Here is a 26,519-nt window from a genome sequence, read left to right as displayed (position 1 = left end):
ATCAATCAAATTTATTTCATAATTCGTTTGAAAAATTTAACAAATGCTAACGTGTCATATTTTTCTGTAAGATCGACAGCCCCGGACACGGTAACAATTTTATTCGTATGTAACGTAATACAATGTAATTTAATCGTATGACTTATCTTGTCGCCGTGTCGCTCGGATGCCAACAAAATTCACCCGCATAGCCGCATTCATTGAGCCGTCATCTTCCGACAGGATTAATTATCGCAGTTTCGCGAGACTCTCGTCCAAATATCTTCGCTCGAATTAGATCCCGGCGTCGGCTGAATTACCGAATATACACGCAAATTACACAACATTGTAACTCGTAATTATTATCGTGGCGGGACGTGGATGACGGATGCCAAAAGATCCTCTCGAAGAAGGAAAAGCGTCGACGTTTCGACGGCTTTTTGTGACGGCTAATTAATAATATCAATTGGTAGTACAGTCGCGAACTTCTCTCTAGTTAATTTCCGGTCAGGTGCGTCCTAAAAGAGAGAGAAGAGTGCAAACGAAGAAATTAATGCACACGCGGTTCCGGTGAACTTGCACTTGATTTTTTTCGTGGAGGAAAAAAGCTGGCGCGCATCGCATCTTTCAAACTTCTTATTAAACAAACAGCGAAAAGATTCATTAATCATATACCAATTTTATTATTATTAATTATTAATTAATTAATTATTAATTTTACTATATTTTAATTTTCGAAATCTGCAGATAATTTTTCTGTATAAGTACAAATTGATTCTCATTCCGCAAAGTGTATTTGTCATCGCTTGAGCTGTAAATATTCGCGTTCGCGAGATATCTTTCTGCTCTTTTCGCATGATTTTTTCGATCGAATAATCGCTTACGGTCCATTCGCTTTTTTCGCGTCGAATACATCAGCGACCGCGAAATTCCTCTTCTCAAAATTCCGTTTCGCGTCACAGGCGGCCTTGCTTTTCGATCACCGTTCACCGCACGACCATCCCTCATCCGGTGCCGTCGTCGCCTCGGTTGCCTCGGCGCCGATGTGATCGTTCCTGGCGCGAGATACCCACCAGGGTATAGAACAACAGCCGCGAAAACTTGGCATCGAAACGGAATACCAGCGGTATACCCGAGTACGTTCTATTCGTCGTCGTCATCTCCTGGGAGATGATGACTCGTCGCGGATCATCGTGTCGCGTTTCGAATGAATAACGATAGTCGGGGGAGTATCGATTTTGTATACCGCGATAGCGATAGCATGCATTCTCGAGCGAAGTTTTGGACCGAAAGCCGAGAGCCATGCCGGGCACTTCGCGGATGCTGCTGATCGAGCGATGGTATTCTTGGTTTTTCATAAACACTTTTATAGGTCGTTGTGCGAGTTTTCTCGTAGAAAGATCGGAAAGCTAAAGAAGTTTGAGCTTGAACAATTTTTTTTGTTCCAGTGAATATTGACATAAATTCAAATATATTTTTATGTGCTTCAGGAAGAACATTAAATTATATATTCCGACAGAGATTTTTTTTTTTAAATAGATATTTAATAGAAAAAATTATATTTGTTTATATATAATTTTTCTATTAAATATGTATTATTTAAAAAATGTACATATAATTTTTTATTAAATATCTATTATTTTAAAAAATATATATATAATTTTTTACTTATATATATTCTATACATATATTAAGCCTGTATATTTTGAGTTGACATTTTGATGTTTCTTTTGGATAGGATATTTAGGAATGAAAGGAATATAATTGAAAAGAATTGGAATTCGTAAAGACGCGTTGATCATCGTAGTTCGAATTTTGAATCTTACTTTTGTAAGTTCTCCAAGTAAGTGCGAATCGTTTAACAAGACATGGTACAACAATTTCTAATAATTTCCCAAGTCGTTTCGTTTCACGTTTATTAAATCGAGCTGCATCGTAAATTCTCAGACGCTCTCTTTTATTGGTGAGCGAGGCATTCGCTCGCTCAAGAGCTAAGATCATCAAACGCGAATATAGCGGAAATATATGAAACGCGTAATAAATTAGAGCTTGCATATGGAATGACTTGCGATTGACTAGTAAAACGGCTAGTAAAGCGCGTAAAACGTTAAGAGAATTAATCGTTTGAATCCGAAAACGTCGCGAGATTTCGCTCCTTTCAATTTAGATTTAATGAGATGAAATTCGACAATCGCGGAAAATAATAATAAAAATATTTTAGCGGTAATAAAAATACTTGTCGGTAAATGGGTCGTGTATACATATGTGTAATGCAAACTGGTCGAGGGAACACGTAATGCACTTAACATGCAATACTAACCGACCATTGTACCTCTTGTATTGCAGCCAAATCATTCTTCGCGATTATAAGAGTTTCTTTTGAAGAAACCATCTCATAGAGTAAGTTACTCTGTGCTCTCATTATGAATTCTTGAATTGCAATTTCAGTTAACGAACGAATGACTCGAAAACACTTGCAGAATTAATCAAAATATAATAAGAAAATAAAAAATATTTTTGCACACAATATAAAAAATAAGATATATTTTTGTATATATTACAAAATACATAAAAGAAAAATTGAAAAATAAAAATTATAATATTAGGTTTATTGTATATATCTATATGGCATCTTATATAATTTCTTAATTGCTGCATTTAAGAAATTCAGAAAACATTGTTAGGACTTTAAAATTTATATATATATTTAGTTTATTTTTTAAATAATTTTTACATTATATAAATTAAATTAAATAATTTTCCTCTATACATCGTGTACAAAAAAAGAATATCCGTTTCTATAGCTTTTATTGCTTTAGATTTATTTTGTCGGGTATTTATACGTTACAGAAGCTTTTAATATCTTCTGTCCGTAATTGAGAACGATCCAAAATTAAACGATGCAATAAATAAAGCACGGAGACATCTCAGATTAATGACGAATTATTTGAATTTAATTCAATGTATTCATCTGCGATAATTTTATGTATTTTCGCCCCCTTTTGGTGTATTTAAATTTACACAAAGTGTGCAGAAACAAAATAATAAATTAAATAAAATGTATATATATAATATATAAATTTTAAATAAATAAAAGTTGAAAGGATTTCTCTCACATATATTCAGATATTTTTATACAGTGTAAGAAGTTTGCATTTAAAAATCTGGTTAGAAATATTTGTTCTTTACAAATATAATTCGATATATATATAAATACAGTATGATTCAGACAATATACTATAAAGAAAAGAATGCGACTATCCAGAAATTTGGATACGCTCGTTGTTGTTACGTGTCGCTTGTATAATATCAAATTCATAATTGTCTCGACGATGACGATGACGGTAGGATGATGATGACTCAAGCTTCAAGGCTCACGTCGGTGAGGCGAGACGAGGCTCGTTTCGTTCGTGTTCCATCTCGACGTTGGCCCGGTTTATCTCCGCCGATCCCGAAATAATCTTAGATTCGGTCTCTTCTGCTCGCACTTCTCGCGCTTCAGGTCTCCGCCGAACGCGTGTGTGCACGCGTGTTTCGAGAACTTCCCCTCGTCTCTTTTTCTCTTCATCGTCTTCATCGCGCATACCTACGATCTTTGACTATAGAAGTGCGCACTGTTAGAACATCGGATCAGCGGCCAACATCCGCCGACGTCATTTGGACCGATCGCTTGTACTAGAGTAAAGTGAAGCAAATAGCCGAAAAATTACGAAAGATATCAAATAGAATGTGAAAAGTAGAGATTTATTTTAAATACACGTGATATACACTTTTAAATTTTCTGAAAAATAACTGTAAGAATTAAAAATATAAAAGTTAAGCAAAAAAATTCATTTCATCTGCTCGTTTATCAGAAATAACGTACCGGGAGATAAATAAAAGAGTACGAAAAGAGATAAAAAATATTAAAATAAAAAAATAGACTTAGACTTTCAGAATTAAATATTTTGATGATTCGGCGTCGAATTAAATTTTGATAAGATCCATCTAAAATTAATTTAAAAAATAAATATTGTTATTTATATAAATAATTATCATATATGTATCATATATTACTATAATTGAAAGAATAATTGTAAAAATAGTCGGTACTTTTGGGGTATTCTGTACAACTGGATCGTTTTACGAGCTCTGAGTCGTTTCCGCAATTTCGGTTTTCCGTTTCGTCTGTCGGGTATTTATTTAGCTTCGACCGCGAAAAAATGTATCGCGCTAATTTAACGGGTGGCCACCGTCCGCTCGAAACTTGCTGAGCCTGTGCCAAACATCGCGAGAACACTCATCGATAAATTGCACCTCACGCAAATTGCCGTTCGTGAGATGATTTAAGGTCTTAGTTATGCGAGACTCTAATTATGTTTATTTGCCAAGCGTGGATGATGCTATTTTTCATCATTATCAATTGAGTTTTGATACCAAAGTGGATTTTAACTAACAATAAATTTAAAAAAATACATGCGATGTATTTTTGTAACAAAAATTGTCACGAAAATCGTAAAACGGAATTGAATTAAATAAAGTACAGCATAGATTATAATTATCTTTCTTCGAAATATTTTCCACTCTTAAAAAAAAGATATGTCAAAAACAATATCCGAATGTATCAAAGTCGTCTTGAAAAATTCTTATGCTTAAACGATTTATTCGTTATGTCACTCAAGCCTGCGATTGGTGTCTTACTGTTTTTTGCTAGAAAATACGTAAGACGATGTGTGTGCTTTATTCGAAATAGAAACTTATGAATTCCTGTGCTATCTTTCGCTCGCTAATTTTGCACGTCTCCAGATAAGTCATGCGACAACGGGATGATTAAAGGGAGCCGGGGGTGGTTTAAAATTTTAAATGATTCAGAGGCTTCGATCTTTTCGCCTAGCCTCGCCTAACACATACGTTTGGCACGCACCGGCTGTTCGATCGTAACTATCGTGGTTCTCTTGGCACACTGACATGGGTCACCCACGCCCGTGGAATAAGTGCGTCCTAATGATGCGCGATCAACCGTAATAATTTTTACGTAATAATCGAGCGATGATAAGCACGTGAATGAAAATTTACGGACCAAATAAAAATACGTTCAGTATTTTATAAATTAATTTTCAAAAAATACTTCTTTAATTATAGTATATCTCTTTTAAATATGCTTGAGTTAACATTGTTTCAACGAGAAAAAGTATTTTATTTTTAAATACCTAAATTAAAATTCCAAAAATAAAGTTTCACTGAATTATACAATCTTTTAATCTTTTAACACTGAGCAACTTAGTTATGTATTTTATGTTTTACGACATGTTCTACTGGCTTTAGTAGATCATTACAAGTTGAAACGGATAAGACGAGTTTTCTCAATCGACTCTGTAACACATACTGTACGACACACGACATACTGTTTGGCCGAAGAATCATCATCCTCCGCGTATTTCTTCCTGTCATTAAAGAGGACTGGAAGAGGTCCAATTTCTCCGCGAGAAAATTGCATTGCTATATGTATTGCATTACGCTGACCTGTTGAAATCGTACGAATAAGAAAAATCTCGCAGCTCACCACGAATCAGCAAATACTAGGATTTTTTGTTGTACTAAAATTTATTAAATTTATTTAAATTTATTAGATAATGAAAGGATATGTTTCTTATTCTATAAAATATTTTAAAATTAAAGCAAAAGATAAGAATAAAATTCTAAAGAATCTGTGATTTTAGTGTAAAAGAACAAAATTATCAAATTTTTTTTCTTAAAAAATAGGAAAAACATTTTTAATGAAACAAACAGGATTTATATAAATATTAAAATATGATGTACATAAATAGAATAATATTTTATTATATTGACATTAATAGAAAACAATTATTTTGCCTATATCTTCGATAGTATATAGTAGTTTCTAAAAAATGATGATAATTTTAATATTAATATGACATATGAAAAAATAATTTTTCAATTGTATTATTTGACATTTTCTAATTTTCTAATCTCTATGAACATTGCAATAATATTATACATCAGCGGTGTCGATGAAAAATTCCATTCGTACTGCTAATGTTTGCTTCCCTGATATGTATTCCGTATGGCATCTATTTCGATGCACTTGGTATGCAACGAGAGCGTATTACGGCGATCGTCTCGATGACGAGATGGAATTCGTTTTACGGCGCTGTTCGGCAAGCGTAAATATTATTTCTACAGCGATTTCGAACGCGAAAGATCCGTGCGCCGCGCCTTCGTCTGACCATACGCTCGTCCGCGACCACTGCGCGTATACTGGAGCGCGTTTGGAGGCTCTCTCGGAAGGGAGAAGCGTGCCGTTTGATCTGTTCGATTGCGTATAAATAAAGATGCCATGCGCACCAAATTCTCATCCATCGATGATCTTTTGGTGTGTGTATATATGTATATATCAGCGATTTTTTAAAGAAAACAGAAAAGAAGAGCAAGATTGAAAATAATTAAGAAAAATTGTGTTATATAGGTGTTATGTTCTGTCGATTATATTGTATATTATCGATACAATTTATACATATATAATTAAATCCGACATATGCAATAAAAAAATATTTTAGGTAAGTATTAAATAGGTATTTTCAGATACTACACAAAGAAAATTTTCTCTTAGAATATACCCTGAAAATCATGGTGATCGTGGGACAATATAGTATGGAAAGAATTTTAAAAACATGTTTGATTAATTTTATCATACTTTTAGTAAATTTTACTATATTTTTAGTAAAATTAATCAAACATATTATATATTTTATTGTGATAAATATTATTATTTTTTATTGTGATAAATATTAATCAGAGAAATTTTCATAAAATTCTTTCTATACCATATTGTCCCACGATTACCATAATTTTCAGGGAAAATTCTAAGAGAAAATTCTCTCTGTGTATGATTAATAAAACAGGAAATATTTATATAAAGAATCGAAGATAGATTCTTCTAGTCTGATCTTATCGAAACAGAGGAAGAAAAAGAAAAAGAAAGAGAGAAAAAGCACTATATCCGTTCATCCTTTAAGGAATCGAAGATTCTTAGACTTGAGAAATTCGAAAAATTTTTAGGCATCGATAATTCAATCAAACTTAAAAAAACATATTTTTTATTCAAATTTTTAATTATTCAGAGAATAAATAATGGCGTAAGGAAGATATCGTGAGAGGTTGCTTAAAAAAATCAGCATTAAGTACAAGAATGATGCATGAGGCTAATATGAGAAAGATATATCCATCGATCATCTATCTATATTCCAATCAACTGTCCAATCTGTTTTGACATAACCGGACGTGAGCGAGCCATCGGTTACTGACGCGCACCCCGAATAACGTTCGCGACCACGTGCGCCCTCCACGTGGCGTATTCCTCCTTCCCCTTTTCTCTTCTTCTTACTTAATCACTCTCTTCCTCTTTTTCTCGACGATCACCGCGAAGGAACCGCGCGAGGTGAAGAAGCGAGCAAAATTCCGCCACCTCTTTCTTCCATTTCGAGGTCCGCGACGTTCGCCACGACCGGGGGTAGCCTCGGGGTACCAAGCGGGGGAAGTCTGAGATAGAGGGGACCGACAGGCATCAGCGTCTCGCTCCGATGTCTATTTTCATCTCACTCGGCGGCGTCGCGGCCACCCCTTGTCGCACCGCGTTCTCGGTATCATCGTCCGCCTAAAAAGGTAGATTGACCGTGGAAGTAACGCGATCCGCGATTGGTCGTCCAGGTCGACGAATCGGTCGTCTCGTTATACCTCAGGATCACGTTGCACGCGCTTATATTGGGAGCCCCCGCGCGTTTCCCCGACAGAACGGCTCTCTAACGTAAGTGCACCACGTCGTGTCCATCGCGCGACGCCTTGTTTCTTTTTTTTCACTTTTCTCTTTCCTCTTTCGATTAAGACAAAAAAGACGAAAGAAAAGAAAAAAAAACGGTGAAAAGAAACATCCGGATATATAACATCCGGGCGCATCAATACGCATCATCTATCGGATCGCACATTTACAGAGACCAACGAATACGCAGACACACGTGTGTACACGCCATAGAGGATATTGGTGATAAGGAATAGATTTATCGGCGATGTAGGGGGTGAAACTTAGGTCCAAAAAATTTTGTGGAACTCGCGAGACCGAGTTTGGGTGGTCAAGAAAGAATTCTTCAAGCTCTTCTTCGGTAGGATCGCGTGTGCGTCTGTGCCGAATCTGTCCTGGGAAGGAAGTCATCCCCAGGTGGGCGAAAAGTGATTGGCGAGGGTGATTTTCTAAGGGAGTGATCTTCTGTCTTCGATCTTCATCCTTAGTGACGTACTTGTGTGAGAATCCGACGAGGTGCGAGGGAGGATGTGCCAGGATCCTTTGGAGAAGCCCTTTATCTGTGTGTGTTTATGATCCTCCGAGACTGTCGGTGAACGGACATAGTGTGCGCTCCCTCTTCGTTTTTCTTCTTCTTTTTCTATAACTTCCGTCTTCTTTTTCCTCTGCCCCGATTCGATCAAATTGGAAGAAAGAGCGAGTTTCCGGTGTCGATTAAATCGATCTTCAATCGTGTTTTTTTCTTTCCTCTGGAGCAACGAGGTGTACACGTCAGGAATATATCATTGTGCGACTAAGTTTAAGTTCTAGGCATTCAACTCATTTTTTAATGAGTCATCGAAACGTATTCGCATTTGTGCTATTGTCTCAATCATATTTATACGATTTATAATTTATATGTAATATATAATATTATAAAAAAATATTTTTAAATCTCAATAGAGCAAGAGAATTAATTTTAATCGACACAGAATTAACTTTAATCAATATAGATATTGATTAAAAAAGCATTGATTTATTTAGAGCTGGTTTTCATAATTAATATTTGTTAGTTAACTTTACATTTGCAAATAAAAGTTCTATTTAATTTTCTTAGATATGATTCAACAAACTGTAAATTATAAAATACTTAATTAAATTTTTTTGTAAGTGATATCTTATTGTAATATTAAATAATTTCTTATGCGAATTATATTTCGCCGAAAAAATTGAGTAAAAAAGCAGAAAAAGTATATAGAAAAATCAATTTGATTATAATTATTTTTTTATCGATGAAAGAGTAATGAGATTAATTTTCTCTATACGAGTTAAATTTCTGCTTAGAAAATTTATTTTATATTAAAAATTGCAGATTTTTCTTCATCTATTAAATTTTAATGAATTCTTTATTATATTAGATAAAAAATTCAGTAATTCTAAATGTAAAGTTTGCATTTTCTTCTTTATTATATATATTTATATTTATTGTCTTCTTTATTATCATCTTTATTATTTATGTTTTTCTTTGTATTTATTCTCTTTTTAAAGCTATTGTTTCTTTCTTCTTATTAATATTGTGATTTATTATGATCGATATTTATGATCGACTTTATTTATCATTTAAAGTCGATTTTCCAACATTTATTAAGTCAATAAACTTATGAATGTCTTCTATATATATTACACATTCCTTATATTTGTTCAAAGGAACGAAAATATCAGAGATCTTGTAATGCGATATACATCGCTCTTTTTGGTCCGATCGCCAGTGCTGCTTCATGCCTGCTCTATTTTGTATTCTTATCTGATTATGCAATCCCCTATCGCGTTCTTCTTCACAACTCTTCTTCGTGATCCACACACAATCATCAAGTATTAGTGCCAGTGACATTGTAGCAACATCATATAAAATTGATCGGAGGTGAAGCGTATTGAATAAAATAAATTTGTATTATCATTAAAATTTTTTTTTTATATTTGAGTGAAATTAGAAAAGAGAACAATCGGCGGTTGTTGACGACAATCTTAAATAATTTTCAATTAATTTTTCGCATTACGAAACTACAAAACTTCTAGCATTAGACAATAGCTAAGAAATATTATATCACTCGATTAATTTTATTTTTTTTAAATCTTTTATTTAAAAACTAATTTTTTAAATATTATAAATAGGTTAAATAATAGAAGAAATACATCCAATTGTTAATAGATGTTAATATTGTTTTCGGATATTTTACATTATTAATAGAATACGTCTCGGATATTTTACATAATTATAAGTACTTCAACTAATCTGATAAGAATATTACTTTTTTAAAATAAATATATTGATGATCTATTATTTTTAAATTATAAATGTTTGAAATAAAAAGTTTTTGAGCTTTGAGGACAGACGTACAAATATATATATATATATATGTTTTTTATATATTTTATTATATTTTTTTAAATATTAAATAAATATTTAAACAGAGATTTTTTAATTTGAAAAAATAGCTATTAAAAAATTCAAAAACGTGACAAATATTTAACATTTTTATTTTAAGAAAATCAACTTCAAACTTAAAATATTTATGCGGAGTTCGGATGTATCAATGAGAGATCTGGGACATCTTATAAATATATTTTCTTGGCTATTGTTTATCGTTATTAAATTGACACACAAAAGTGTTTATATTTATTTAAAAAAAAAAAAAAAAAAATGAAGTTGAAAATTAGATTATACAGTTGGAATAAAAGTGATCTTTATTAATTGATTCCTAATTATATATTCTTGAAAGATATAAATGGAAAAATATATTAAATATTTTGCATGAATAACTAATTGTAGTTTCGTAAAGCGGACTTTGGGCAACCGAAAGCAATCGAGATTTTTTAATCGATTTTAATTGTTCCCCAGGGCCGCCCGGAACGTGCCGCCAGAAGTAGTCCGTCCGCCGCCGAACCAACAACAAGCCCCGTAGGCAAACGACAGGAAGAAGAGGTGCAGTCTTCCCCTCCTACCGAAAAAGAAGTGAGACCTCACGAGATAGCCCGTGAGTGCCACAGCATCAGTTTACCGCCAGTAGAGCCCAGAGGAAGCACCGAGGATGCCAGCCCCGAAGGCCCAGGAGGGAGAGGATCCCGATCCGACCCCATATCTCTTCGTCTCTCTCGAGCAGAAGAGAATCGACCAGACGAAACCCTATGATGCAAAGAAGGCGTGCTGGGTACCCGACGAGAAGGACGGCTACCTTCTCGGCGAGATCAAAGCCACCAAGGGCGATGTCGTCAGCGTCGGCTTACCTGGCGGCGAGGTATGTCTATTACTTGGGTGCAAATGACCCCTTTTCAGCTTTATTATCCTAGAATTATATATCGAGTTGTTCGGTAAATAATGCCCAACTAAGAGAGAGATTTGGTTTTTTTATGGAAAATCTTATATTTTATTTTTTTCTAAAGTAATTTTTTAAATTTTATATAGCAAATGTAATTTTTTAAACAAGAATTTAATAAGAAATTGAAATTAAAGAAGTCCGTCGTTATTGGAATAATCGAATGTTTAAGATATCTGAAAATATGATGAAATTGTTTTTAATATTAAGAATGCAAAAGATATCAATATTTGTTTCATGATATTACCAGAAGTGATTATACCGAGGGTTCAAAATTTCAGTATTTTGAAATCTTGGATATAATTAAATTGGATAAAATTAATTTTCTGCGGTCGCTTAAAAATAATTGGAACATAACGACATTTATGATTCTCTTATAATATCTACTATTAATATCTACTTTAATAATTTAAATATCTCACTCACAGTCAGATATAAGAGACTAAATAATTTTTCAATTTAAATTTTGAATGAAAATTGTTCAATTAAATATATAATAAAAATCATAACGTTGACTATATTTGCGAGTTTACTTATGATATATATATTAGAACTTTTTTATATTTTATACAATGAATGCATTCACATTTTATTACTCAATCTAAATATTTTGCTAATTCAATATTTTACTATATTCTAACATTTTAAAATTATATTTAAAAAAAATGCTTTATTGTTTTTATAATTTTTTTTCTACATTTTCAATAATTATTAATTAAATAGTACAATTACATTAGTACAATTACATTAATCATAAGTTAATTAATCTCGCGATTGAACGTGCCATATCGAAAGCGTAATCGGTCTGACCATACGTCTACCTTCTCTACTGTCCGTCATAGAATGGTTTTTTCTACTGTGCAACTTTCTTTAGCGAAGAAATTCGTTCTTTAACTTTTAAATATGTAACTGTAGCTTATTGTTTGAAAACGTTAACAAATTTTTGCACTAAAAATAAGTCTTATAATAAATATAAAAAAGAAAAATACAAATTTATTTTACATATCAGTAAAGACACATAAATCATTTCTATCTAAAAATATATAGATTTTAAATAATATAAAGACTCACTCGAAATATTTGCCAAATGTTATTGTAATTGCTGTCTCTTTCTCTCTCACTCTTTCGAACTAGACCTCGAAAGTGACGTAATACTTTTTGAGATTACGTCGGGCATCCGCCCGAGTTTTTGATTACGCACGAAGAAGGCGTCGGCGCGAAGACGCGTTCCGATTCCGCCGGATAAATCCGTTCGCTCGCATAAATTTTTAGGGAGGGAGAGGGAGGGGGAGGAGGGACCGTCTGTTTACAGAGCAATTTCCGCACAGCAATTTCTATCGATCGCCATGGAAGGATCGAGACGCGATCTCTGCCTTGGCGATTTTTTAGCCGACTCGGCCGACCGAGAAAGAGAGAGATAGAAAGAGAAAGAGAGAGGGAGTTTGCTCGCTTCTATATATATATAAAAAGAAGGGGGAGAAACGGGGATCTTGCTGGCGATCTATTTTCGGAGAACAGAATACCGGCCGCGAACCGCCGCCATCGAGCAGTCTCGACCTTCTGTCACTCGATCGCTCGAAGGCGTAGGCTTTCTCTTTGAACGAAAATAAAGTCCCTTTCCAGCTTGAAATCTGTCAAAAAATGCATTATGTAAAGGGCGATTTTCTGTCTCTCTCCTGCTTTGAAAATCCCCTGGTTGAAAATAAATAACGACAATATAAATCTGTCTTTGAAACAAGCCGGATAACACTTCCTTGTCTCTTCTCATGTAACGAGAAAGTATTTGTAATCAATTTTAAGAAAATTGGAATTTTCAAAATGATTTCAAGTATGTAATTAGATTAAAATTCTCATTTTATAGAGAATATTTAAGTGTATAAATTTTAATTTTGCATACAAAAATATATATAGCAATAGTAGATAGTGTCAACTGCTACTATGTGTCATATCGAATAACAAATATAGAATGAGTAGAAATATATTAATTAGCAAATATCATAAAATTAGAAAGAAGAAGTAAGAAAATTTAGAAATTTTTACTTTTTATTCTAGAGAAATTCTAATTAATTCTTATAAATCTCCGATTTTACAATTTAGTATTATAATTATTTTTGATCGAAAATTTTGTGACAAGTTTCTTTTATCCAAAAATCATAATAAATAAAGATTTCTGACAGCAAGTAGAAGGAAGATGTATGATCAATCTTATTGCTAGAATATTTCTCTTTTAATTCAAATTAATAAAAATTTTTCTCGATGAATTTTGATTAATCAATATATTATTCGATGACTGAAATGTTTTCTTATAATTTTCTTTATCACAAAAGTGAAAGCCGAAAATTGGAAAGTTTTTCGAAACTATCAGACTTTTATATGAATTTGCAATATTGCTTTAAAGAGAAAATTACAAACACAAAATAATAAGTTTGAAATTTATCAAATTTTATCCTTTCTTTCTCTCTTTCTTTTTCTTTTTACAATGTAGAATTTTGTAATACTATAGTTTTCAAAAGCGCTAAACTTTTGAAATAACTTAAAATTATATTATATTATCTACTCCTTCTCTCTCTCTATTCTCGCCTCTTATCTCTCATTTTTTCTTCTGCCAATGTATTCTGCGATTAAAAATTAAATAAACTTTGTGCCGGGTGTTATTACTGTTCCACTGATCGTATATCAATCGCGTAAGTTATTTCACTTACAATTATTGTCTATTAATCTTATTCGCGCTTGATTTCAAATGTCTCAAGCGCGACGTCGCGTTATGAGATCGCCGCACATTTTCCATACGATTTCGAGGAAAGTGCGCTATTTTCGCTCACGAAGGCCCGAATTCCGCACTCTCGAACAAACTCTCGGCCCCGTTATCCGTGTTCCCGTCAGTTACATAATGGTTCAGCAAACCCGTGCTGCCTCGAGCATCGCCTCGTTCCGACAGTAAGCCTAAACGCTATTGTTAGCACCGTCGTCGCTAGCGCCTAGCATAATAATAAGTCGAAACGCCACTTCTCGAAACGCGGGTCAACGTATTTTTAGAGCAGCAACGAGGCCCGCGAAAAGAGGAGAGAAAGAAAAAAAAGTGTCACCAGTAGTTGCCAAAAAGCCTTCTTACGTGATCGTCGAGAAAAAATGCTTCATCTCTTTCCGTTATGCTGATTTTTGTACCCCTTTATCTTTCCTTGTATTGTGATTAATCTGTTAAAAATTTTTTTCGATTCTAATCTCGTAGGAGTTCATTTTTTGGAGAGTAATAAAGTTATATTGATGTATCCGTTGATATTTAAAACATTTATGATAATAGGATAATATTATATAGTTACATTATTATTTTAATTTTCTCGGTACTGTTAATCTCATCGATAATTAAAAGTTGATAGTAGAGAAATAATTATATCCATTAAATATACAAGGATATGATTTCTTATATATAATTCATTGAGCTCTTTCATATATAAATTAATTATATAATTATATAAATCTTAATTTTTAAGCGTTAGAGAGTATGGTAGAACGTAAGTATATTAAAGATAACAATCATAGAAAAGATTTTTGTTGTAAAGTGTTGAACGCTGTTATATTTCGATACATGTTATAGATATTGTACATTTTTATAGCGTAAATAATTGCAGTAAAATAACACTTTAAAAAAATTTACACTACAGGATTGAACGAAGAGTCTCCGAGATAGATTATATACAATTATGAAGCAACTCAATTATTTAATTACAATGCGTTGATATAATACAATTTTAAATATTTTTATTTAATTTTTAACTTTTATTTGTGTGAAATTATCACACAAATATTTTCTATTTAATATTATAAATATTTTTTATTAAATTATATTGTATATTATAAACAATATCACATTTAACTTCTTTTTATCTTTATCTTCAAAAATTTAAATAATCGAGATGAAAAATTCGTTCTTCTTAATTTAAGATGAAAAATATATTTTTTGAGTAAAAGTAATATATTTCACATACAAGAACTTCGGAATGTTTTTTAATTTTTTTTTTTCGTACGTAACTCTGGGAAGATCGGTAAAATTATTAAATTCAACATGTGATTGCAAAATCGCTTAATCGATACGTGTAACAATGACGGAATGTGAAAAAGAAAGAAAAAAAAAAGACTTTGCAATGCTCGCGCAGACGAAACAGTTCCGCAAGGACCAGCTGTCCCAAGTGAATCCACCGAAATTCGAGAAAGCCGAAGACATGGCCGATCTGACCTACCTGAACGAGGCGGCGGTGTTGCACAACTTGAAGCAGCGTTACTACGCCAAATTAATCTACGTAAGTCGATTATCGTGATCTATCTCCACTAATCGGTCCTTTCTTTCTCTCTCGGGGCCCAATGACAGACCAGGGACTTCAAGAAGGACCAGCTGCAGCAGGTGAACCCGCCCAAGTATGAGAAAGCCGAGGACATGTCCAATCTGACCTACCTCAACGATGCTTCGGTTCTCCACAACTTGAAGCAACGTTACTACGCCCAACTCATCTACGTAAGGCAGTGACGGAGAGATGCTCGCCTTCTTTCCTCGCTTCCGAGGACGAAGAGAGCTTTGTCTAGCTTTGTCTGGTCTCGAGTGTTTTTCTTCTGTTTGCGAGCCGTCACAATCTCGCATTTTTCTTTCAGAATTTTGCCGAATGACGGCGTTTCGAAGGATCGACTCGTCGCTCAAAACGCCAAAACGCGTCAAGCGATGTTCCTAGGAGATCCTTCGAATTTTTATTTTATCGTCCATTCGCCATCCGCGATAAAGAGCTCGCCAGGATGAGTCCTTTAGGAACACGTCGTCGTAAAGCACGATGACGTGCCGCGACGTCTCCTAGTTTTTTTTATCTCCATCTTTTATCGATTTTTATCTTACAAGGACAATAATCCTTTTTCCATTCATTGTTTCAATTTCTCCATCAAAATCCCCATTATTGGAAAATGCATGATCTTTTTTTTACCTTTTATTTATTTTCCCTCAAGGACAATTCGTGTATACTCTATGCTTTAGTCACCGGAGGATGCATGAGTTTTTGTTTTAATGAGAGAATTACGTCGTTACAAAGCACAATGACGTGCCACGATGTTCTGTGATTTTTTCAATATTGAAATTTTTTCCTTGGATTGATAATGATATATATATTTCATAATTTGATCGTCAATTTGACATTTTTCTTATGTTAAAAAGATATGAAATAAGAAGTATCATTCTTATTTCATGTTTTGTCAATTGTTGCTGAAAAATAAATTCTTCACGACATTTTTTCCTTTTAATTCACACAAAATATGCGATATTTCTGTCGCTCTACGTCTATTTCTTCTCTTTATGAATGTTCTATCCACTGTGTTTAACTGAGTGCTCTCCAAGACCTCCAAAGTGCTCACAAAGCGAAGGTCCCCAAGGATGCTCTCGTTTCGAGACGCGAGTTGCATTCACTAAAAGGGAAGATGGACTGTTCCTATATCAACCTGTGTTTTTTTGTTTCTACTTTGATTATTTTATGTATCTTTCGCTAGTGTATCATCGATATTGTCTATTATTGATCTATTAAACTTCTCGATTTATATAATTAAAAAATATTATACGTATATTAAATTAATATAGATGTTCTCTAATTTTTTTTCCATTTAAATATCATATTATTAATAGATACTAATTTATTCATAATTTGGTAAATAAAAATTTGTCAATATAAAAATTTTCATACAGATTTTGAATGCAATAATCAGACATTATCGATATTATATTTTACAGACAAATCTCCGCTGTCCAAAATTTAAATAAATCTGAATTGTATTATTATAAATAATCCTCTATTTGATGTTAAATTTTATAATATTATTTTATTAAATTCGTTTAGATTTAAATCTATCTATAAATTTTTATAACACATTTGAGTTTTATATTTTATTAATTAGATCAAAAATTCATGCATAATTTGCGATAATTGAAACAATCTTTTTTATCGATTTTGGAATTTTGCGGACAGCAGAAATGTGTCAATGATTTTGTTGTGCACATTATCAGGATGTTATCCTTTTTTTCGCGACAGCGAGATGGATCGCACGCTCGGGATCGAGAGATCTTTGTTCTGGCAAACCGCAGGGATCGGTTGAGCCATGAAACGTTGTTCGAGGTCCCGAGCTGTCGCGTTCTACTGATAAATCTTTAAACGGATGTCGATCTCTCTACTTTTACAGACCTATTCCGGCCTGTTCTGCGTGGCTATCAATCCCTATAAAAGATACCCCGTGTACACCTCGAGGTGCGCCAAACTGTATCGCGGTAAGAGGCGTAGTGAGGTGCCGCCGCATATTTTCGCCATTTCCGATGGAGCTTACGTCAACATGCTTACCAGTACGTAAAAATATAATTATGCAAGACAATATTAATTGCAATAAATTCTCCAGTTGGAAAAAGTTGTATTAGTTTTGATATTTTTGATAAAAAATCGAGACTTTTAAATTTTACTTTAACGATTAAGCTAAATTAATTTATCTTTAAGTTGATTGATGGAATTATTATGTAAGAAGAGCGCTTTTTCTTAATTTTTAGAGACAGAATAATTTTTAAAAAAATGTCTATCAATTTTTGTGTCTATCGTGCGTTGTGTAAAATCTTTGTGTCTCTTACTCCCAACAGACAGCGAGAACCAGTCTATGTTGATCACTGGTGAGTCTGGTGCCGGAAAGACTGAGAACACGAAAAAGGTAATCGCGTACTTTGCCACCGTCGGTGCCTCGACCAAGAAAGAGAAGGAAGATCCGGGTCAGAAGAAGAAGGGCTCCCTGGAGGACCAGGTCGTACAAACCAATCCCGTCCTGGAGGCCTTCGGTAACGCCAAGACCGTCCGTAACGATAACTCCTCTCGTTTCGTAAGTGCTTCTATTTTAACGCTTAAATACGATGCGTCCAATAAGACAAAATAGCCATTACTATATTTGGCCAAGATAAACGATTGCGTATATGCAAGGAAGTCTATAAAAGCATCTTGGAAAATATAGATGAGATGAGAGGAAGAAGAAGCTGCTATATGGAAATTTTATTTTAAAACTCGGAAATTTAATATTCTTTTTTATTATTAAATTTAAAATTGAAATTGTCAATTAATTTCTTGTTTTGCTTTAATTATTAAATTTATTTTATGAAATAATTTTATGAGATAAATTTATTTTATGAAAAACACATAAGATTGGAAGTTGAGAAAGACACATTTTAATATGATTGATTTTTCTCGTCGAGTGTGATTGAGAGCTTAATAAAGTTTGATTATTTCAGCAGATTAATTAATTATATCTTTTCTTAAATAGGGTAAATTCATCCGTATTCACTTCGGTCCCTCTGGAAAACTGGCCGGTGCTGATATCGAGACTTGTAAGTATCGATTTATTTTCAAATATCGCGAGAAAGAAATTGCGGTTGTTAATTTTTGCGCAGTTAATCGCGATCGGTGTTTAGTAGTCACGTCAAGGTGACGGAGGAGGAACGCGTTTATTATCGTCACGACCTAACACATATGTAGAGATGCAGTTGGCTTCGATTTGCATGTGCATCATTCGAGCTGTTCTTCGATTGCATTCGGTTATTTTTGCACGACCGCTCCGATTCGTTTCATTTGGCATAAATTTCACTCGCGTCATCACATAACACAATTTCCTTACTCAATTTTGTGCTATAAACAACAATGTATCATGCTCATCTTTTTTTTTACACAACTGTGTTTGAGATGAATTTTTGTCGGCAGAAAAAAATAATTATATTATTTTTATTTATAAAGCAAGTCAAATTATTATATTAAATCAATTATTTTAATGTGACCAAATTTTCAATTATCATTGCTATTTTTAATGATGCGATTGAAATGAACTCTTTAAAACATTTTTTTAAATATGCAGTGCAGGCACTTTTATTATTCATCATAAAACTATTATATTAAAATTTATTCGATACTTTTGCTAAAATATTTTGTTCATGGTATACGCGATATATTTAAAATGATCTTTTTTTTTGTATAGATCTGCTGGAGAAGGCTCGTGTCATCTCTCAACAGACTCTGGAGCGTTCCTATCACATCTTCTACCAGATGATGTCCGGATCAGTCAAGGGACTGAAGGGTAAGTTCATTAATGTTTCCGCGAGAAAATAGAAATTCGAAATTTAAATAGGGTTCATGCGTCGATTTTTATAAATTATATTTTCCTTTTAAGAATCGTATTGATAAATTATCGCTGCCTCGAAAAATTAATTAAATCCACATACTTCTGAAATATAACGAAAAATTAATCAAACTAAATTAATTTTGGTTAATTAAATTAATTAATTTTAATTTAATTCAATCTAATTTATATATAAGAAATTAATCGCAAATTATTATACAAGGGAATAACGCTTTTGTGCTATAATATTAAAGACAACATAATTAAATCTAATAAATTATTTTCGAGATGAAAAATTAATTTTCTCGAGGTAGCGGTGATTTCTGGGACGGGTTTGCGATCGCTACCCCGATCCCGATAACGGGATTAGGTCAGGATGAGGCAGGTGCTGTGAAAGCTGGAGAGAGAAAAAGGATCCGCACGTAAATCTGAGGCGTGATATCGCCCGGAAGGTTGCCTTTCTTCCTCTCACGCATCTCAGTAAAGTTTCTCATTGCATTCAAATTATATGTCCCTCATTCCATGCAGACATATGCCTCCTCTCGAACAACGTCAGCGATTACTACTTCGTATCTCAGGGCAAGACAACGATCCCGAACGTCGACGACGGCGAGGAGTGTCTGCTGACTGACGTAAGGACCTGACGATGACGAATATCGCAGGGTTCTCGTCTCTCGTTTACTTTTGCCAACCTCTTGCCCCCCCCGCCCCATGTATATGATATCTTAGACTCGATTGCTAGTCAGTCGATAGTTTTCTTGAATTAACCGTATATGATTGCCTGAAACAACTGTAGCAGGCAATTAATAATACCTCTAAAACGAGGTCATCATGGGAGAGACGTGTTTATTGAAATCGACTTTCTTTCTCAATCAAATTTTAGATGGCGCAATTTAATGTTTACATATAAGATATTAAATTATTTTTTAATTATCATTAATTCTTATTAATGATTTTAAATAGAAACAGATTTTTATTCGACGTCTTAATAATTTTAAAGTGATACAAATTTTAATCGAGAAAAGAAGATCAATGACCTTAAATTGAAAAAAATTCTAATAATAACAATGAAGACTATAAAATTGATTGGTTTTTATTAGTATAATTTAAAGAAATTTTATTTGATTAAATGTTTTATTTGGAATAATCGTTTGCTTTTATTTTTCTTAAAAAAAAAATTAGATAAAATTATATTTTTTCAAGAAATTTGATGCCGACAAATACGTTTCTCTTGTGTATTAGTGTGCTGGTAGGCATCTTTGCTACGAGAGCTGGGACATCTTGTATATAATATTCTCCTAGCGCAATCCGCAGAAGGAGTAGCGACATTTTGCAGAGCTGTACTGTAGAAACATATTTTGAGAGAGTAATTTAGTATCGAGTTGATATCGTAGGCGAGAGAACCATCTCAAACTGTTTAGCTTTTTCTCAGAAGCTTTCAGAGAAAAAATGCGCGCATTAAAATAATTTACAGATAATTGATGTAGACACAATTTATAAATAATTAATAAAAAATTATATTAGAATAATTTACTAGAAATGTCTTAATGCGAGACAAAAGGCAAATTCTTAGATTTTTAACGAGTTTCTCTCGATTTTAAAGATTTAAATTCATGATTTAATTAAAAATACATGTTCTTATAAAATACTTAAAAAAAAAAATAATAAAATTTTGATGAAAAAATGCAAACGGTTCGGTGGTTTCCTCGTCGAGCTAATCCCTGATGAGTACAGGTAGCTCCATCTTAGAATTGTTTGTCTTCCCCGGTATGTCTGTCTTTTTGAGACGCAGTTGAGAGAACCTACGAACTCATAAGGGTTCACAGATTCCCTGTAGATAGGACCCCCCTTTGCCCCCTTCGATGTAGCACGATGGAAAGCCAGCAGGAAGCATGGTTCACCATCGGCTGTTCTAACCACCCGCATGTTTTCTCCGGTCATCCTGTAGAAATGGCGCTGCTGTCCAACAACGTCCGCGACTACTACTTTGTGTCGCAAGGCAAGACGACGATACCCGGTCTCGATGACGGCGAAGAGCTTTTGGTTACCGATGTAAGTGTAACGACCGGGCAGGATCAGCCGGCGTTAATGATCGCGTTGAGATAAAAGAAATTTTAATTGTTTTTATTTAGACTATTTATTTTTATAAACAATTCTATATTATTTAATAACGTAAAAAATATGTATTTCTTTCTAGTATATTTTTAAAGTTTTTCACAGAAGCTTTCTCTGTGAAAAAAACATCTTTTCTCTTGTCTATCGCTATAAGTAATTTTATCGTCATTTCTTAAAATGATTGGTTCTGTTAATCGTTTCACTTTCTACTCGAGATCCGACTCTTTAAACACCAAGTCCTTCGTACATATAATTGTCGCCTTTCCGTATGTGAGAAGTGATCGCTTCCGGGAAAGTATTGTCGCTTATTTGAGTACTACACTGAGCGATGATTCTTTTTCATACACTTTGAACCTTTTGCATCAGCTTTTGTTTGCATATTTTGTTTCTTGTGAAATGTTATTGTATTATTATCTCTCTCTCTCTCTCTTTTTATGTGCTATTCTCTCTATGTGTTATTCTCTTTGTATTTCTCTCTCTCTCTTTATGTGTTACCTGTATCTCTCTTTATGTGTTATCTGTACTCTCTCTCTCTCACTTAAATGTTTCTTTCTTTTTCTCACTTTCTTCCTTTCTTTATCTTTTTGCTTTTCTACATTTTCATTGCAGCTCTTCAATATGTCACATGATTAATACTAGATACATATTCTTACAGCATCACATACGGACATCTGTGTTAACTTCTCTTCTCTTTTCTCTCTCAATTTCTCTCTCTCTTTCTTCTTTATCGCTCTATCAGTCTTTCAGCGAATACTCGCCGCCAAAATAACCTTCTATGTCTTTTCTGCAAATCGTCGCGAGCACCGACGACTTTGATCATTTTTGTCAAAAGTATTTAAATTAATTAATTTTTTGATTATTCAATCAATAGTAAATTATTCGCTCAGTTTGTAATTTATAGCAAAATTAAAAATACAAATTTTTGCTAGTCAAATTAAGAAATATATTTTCTGAAAAAAAGAGGAGGATAAAATCTTGACGATGACAAAGCGACTCAAAGTGTCGACGGTGATCGCTTGCGATCGCTCGCTTGCCGATTATAAGATCGAGTGTTGAAAAAAGAAAATGTGACTAATACAGAACTGACCATGCTGAGCAACCGGATCAGCAACTACTCGTACATTAACCAGGGTAAGACCAGAATTCCGGGAATCAACGACGGTCTGGAGATGGATGCAACGGATGTAAGTCCAGCCCCCAGGGTGTCTCTGAGCCTCGGTAAAATTCAGACTCCCTTGGCATCTTGTGAAATTATTTAACAACATTAATTTACATTGTGGACCATGTTTTGCCACGGAAAAAATATAAAAAAGTCTTAGAAGAATAAATTCTGTTGAGATCTGTCAGACGATTAAAGTTGAATTTTATTTTTGTGATTATTTTTAATTAATAATATAGTTAAATATTTAATTAATATATTTTAATGAATTTATTTGATTAATATAAAGTTACAGTTGTGTTTTTTTAATTTTATTAAGTGACAATAGATACTCTTTTTTGTCCAGTTGGTTCACTTTCTGTAAAAAGAATTATTCTTCTGTTTTTCCATCTTTTTTTATTTTAAATAATAATAAGCAAAGTGGTGCTGAGGTTTGCCCGAGGATTCGCCACCCCCTCGCCCCCCGCCTGCGAAAGCTGCCTGCCGCCGCAATCGGGGTGCGGGGAGATTGGGGGCGCGAGGCTTTTTCATACTAAAGAAGTATTCTCTTTTGTCGAAATACGATAGTAACTGATCGCCCCGCTCCCCGATATGCCCACCTCAAATTTATCGTCCATCCCGTATATGTATGTGCCAGTTAGAAAATTAGGCTGTTAGAAACGCGCATTCGCAAATGCCAATGATAATCTCTTCGTTTTTCCTCCCTTTTGAGACTCAATTGTCTTCCAAATAATTTTTCTTAGAAGTGTCAAATTTTCTTTCTGTCGAATAGAATTTAAAATTCCTTTCTTAAAAATAAAAGAAGTAACTTTTAAGTAAAAATAATATTATAGAAAAGAAAGAAGATAAATTTCTCTCTGACATATTTTACAGATAAATTATCATCAAGAAAAGAAAAATTTTTCTTGTAAACTACTGCAATAATTAGTTTCTCAGAATTGCTATGTAAACTCTTTGTAGAGAAGAAAGATATTTTCGAGATAAGGCTTATTCTAAAAATTTATATTATTATTAGATATTTTTTAAATTTAAGATGACATTCTTAAATATCTTTCTGGAGATAATGTAGTCACACAAAAGCTTTGAGTCCCAAAAATTGACAGCATAATATTGATCAACAATCGAAGTTCGACGTCGCAAGTCGAAGGCCGCTATTAGATCAAGGACGAATCGATAATCAGATCCTCGAATCAGAAACGAAACTGAACGTCGAGATTAAAATAATTTTTGAAACTGCAATTTTGTTCTTCGAAATGCTTCGCAGACATATGTTTCTTGTCCAACAACATATACGACTATGCCAACGTATCTCAAGGAAAGATCACGATCCCCAACGTCGATGATGGCGAGGAATGTCTCCTGACGGATGTAAGTTTCCTTAGTTATCACCCCGGTTGTGGAGAAACGTTGCTCCCCCTCTCATGAAATTTCGACCCCGTATCTTTAGATTATTTGAATATATGAACCCGTCCCTTCTAGTACAGCGATGTCGATCACATCAAGAGATTTTATCAAATATTTAATTAGTAGATTAAAATTGAGATAATCTTATAATAAAAATTAATTATGAAATGATAATAGTTTAGTGGCGAAATAAAGATAATTGATCTTTTGATGATTGATGTCGCTGTTATTTTTCTGTCTCAGATTGGTTTATGATCTCAAAGAATACATATAACACGAATGATAATAAGCAACAATAGAGTACATTTTTTATATAATTTTTTATAAAATTATTTCTTTAATATTTTTACTCAATTCTCAAATTATTTTATTTTATTTACTATCGGATTAATCTTATGTTAAAAATTAATTATTAATTATTAATCAAAATTAATTATTTAATTGTCAATCGAAATTTACTTATTAATCTTTAATTTACTGTTTTTAGTGTTTCACATTTTTTTACTTTTATTTTTGTATACGTCAATATAAATAAATTTAAACAATTTATTTTAATCTATCAATTTTTGTAGATAAATCTAAAGATCCTATAAAAATTAATGTAATACTTTCAAAATATAATGTTGATACTTATATTATATTAATCTTTTTTTTATGAAAACATTATTATTATTTTATATATTATTATCATATATTATTTTAATATTAATTAAGAGTTGAAAATAAAAATTTTAAATATATAAAATTAATTAAATATTATATATATTACATGTTACGTGTGCAGATATACACTTATATATACATACACGTATTATATACATATTAAATACACGTATTGCATATATACATATATAAGTACACATAATTTTGATAGAGATATTGTTGCTTCATTATCGATTTTTATAACTATCACATCGTTCACACGACTACCATGTATATATTAGTATGATATTATCATCCATTTCCGGTAGTACTATTGTTCCCCCTTTGGTACCGAGACTCCAGTTCTTTCATCTGGAGAAACTTGTATTATCTTGAGAGAAATTCTTTTCTACCCCGATTGAGAGATTCAACGATACTTCGAACGTTACGTCTCAGTAGTTAATGACCCTGTTGATCTCCCTGGTAGTTACTTTCCCCCTGTTGAAAGTCCCTCTTCCCCAGGTTGAAACTTTGATAAATTTGGAAACGCAGCCTCGAGGAAGCGATTCTTCATCGATCGAGGGCGACGTCGAATAAAGAAGAACGATCCGAGTTGCCTCTCAGAAACAGAGGGGTTGAAATCGACGAGGAATCGTCCAGGCTGACCCTGAAGGGCGATCTTATTTCTCTTTAACAGAAAGGAGGCACTTTGCGACGAACGCGATCTAGAGATCCAGCTCGCAATCTCTCGTCGACTCTTCTTCAAATTTTCTTCTTCTTTTTCTTCTTCTTTTTCTTCTTCTTTTTCTTCTTTCTTTTCTTCTAGCAGAGTAGTCCTGAGAGCCTACATTGACACCTAGAGCTTAGAGAAAAGGGGCTATCGCCACGTAACACGAGCTTTGCTTTTGCTTTTCGCCGTTGCTGCAAAAACGCTTCCGACCAGTTTCACCAATAATCAGCTGATTTCAATCTTAGGTCCGATTGATTCTTCGCTTCCTTTCTGAATTAGAAATGAACGAGGAATTGATTGACCCACGATTGATTAAAGCTGAATTCTTACGGTCATTTTTTCGATCAATGTCCATTAAATTTAATTCTGGTTTAATTGATTAAAGTTCAATTAATCTAGAATTATATTGATCGTCGTTTAAGAGCTTAAAAGAACTCCTTTCTAAATCTTTTAAATATATAAGAGGGAAGTAAGTTCTTCAAGATCGATCGTCAAATAAATGACCTTAATTGATAATGTGATGAAATCGCGCTTAACGCTGCGCTCTAGCTTTCTTTCTCTCTTTCTCTCTTCTTTTTTTACACAACTTCCAACGTGCGAAGCCGAACGATGTATGTACAATGTAATAAATTACATCGATCGTTTGTCGTGCTTGGAAGTGTAACTATTTGTGTCGTCCTTGTGTGTTTTTACTAATTGTCGCTTTCGTCTATGTAAATTTATTGAAACTGATAATAAGAATCACGTCAGAGAGGTTTAAGGATTATCACCCCTTTTTTAATGATAATCATTTTTTTGAATTCAATACATGATAAAGAATCAAATTAAATTATTCCTTAAATCATTAAATGTATACATTTTATTATTTTTAAATTTCTAAAATATTTCAAATAGTATAAGAAATTTAGAAAAAGTATAAAGCACTTTCGAGAAATTTAGAACATCTTTTGCAAATCAATTCCTTCGTGATTTTAAACGATCTCTGATGTGAGAATGTTGGTAAAATAAAGATTTTAACGAAGCTTTTCTCTATAACAGCAAGCCTTCGACGTGTTGGGCTTCACCCAGGAAGAGAAGGATAACATCTACAAGATCGTCGCGGCTGTCATGCATATGGGTGGCATGAAGTTCAAGCAGAGGGGTCGTGAGGAACAGGCCGAAGCCGATGGCACTGAGGTGAGA

The 26,519-nt window shown here is 33.3% G+C and overlaps 1 protein-coding gene across 31 annotated transcripts in view; it reads left to right on the top strand.

Moving 5' to 3' along the window:
* Positions 1 to 7,660: 7,660 nt before the first annotated feature.
* Mhc (myosin heavy chain) overlaps positions 7,661 to 26,519 on the top strand; it is a 50,709-nt gene continuing 31,850 nt past the window's right edge. For 5 of the 31 annotated variants that reach the window (XM_083045836.1, XM_083045837.1, XM_083045864.1 and 2 more), the window contains exons 1-9: positions 7,664 to 7,783; positions 10,653 to 11,049; positions 15,494 to 15,637; positions 17,332 to 17,488; positions 17,774 to 18,006; positions 18,442 to 18,505; positions 19,147 to 19,245; positions 21,236 to 21,339; positions 26,376 to 26,513. In XM_083045836.1, the coding sequence (XP_082901962.1) occupies positions 10,843 to 11,049; positions 15,494 to 15,637; positions 17,332 to 17,488; positions 17,774 to 18,006; positions 18,442 to 18,505; positions 19,147 to 19,245; positions 21,236 to 21,339; positions 26,376 to 26,513 (1,146 nt within the window). In that variant the 5' untranslated portion in view covers positions 7,664 to 7,783; positions 10,653 to 10,842. Of the gene's footprint in view, positions 7,784 to 7,866; positions 7,992 to 10,652; positions 11,050 to 15,281; positions 15,426 to 15,493; positions 15,638 to 17,331; positions 17,489 to 17,773; positions 18,007 to 18,441; positions 18,506 to 19,146; positions 19,246 to 19,815; positions 19,920 to 21,235; positions 21,340 to 23,825; positions 23,930 to 26,375; positions 26,514 to 26,519 lie in introns of those variants that run through there. The other 26 variants (XM_083045860.1, XM_083045855.1, XM_083045858.1 and 23 more) reach the window with 15 other exon arrangements.

This window comes from Prenolepis imparis, unplaced genomic scaffold (assembly GCF_030444845.1).
Source record: "Prenolepis imparis isolate NDT839.2.m4 unplaced genomic scaffold, iyPreImpa1.0 SCAF_9, whole genome shotgun sequence".
Classification (NCBI taxonomy): Eukaryota; Metazoa; Arthropoda; class Insecta; order Hymenoptera; family Formicidae; genus Prenolepis; species Prenolepis imparis.
This window is presented reverse-complemented; position numbering and strand designations above follow the sequence as displayed.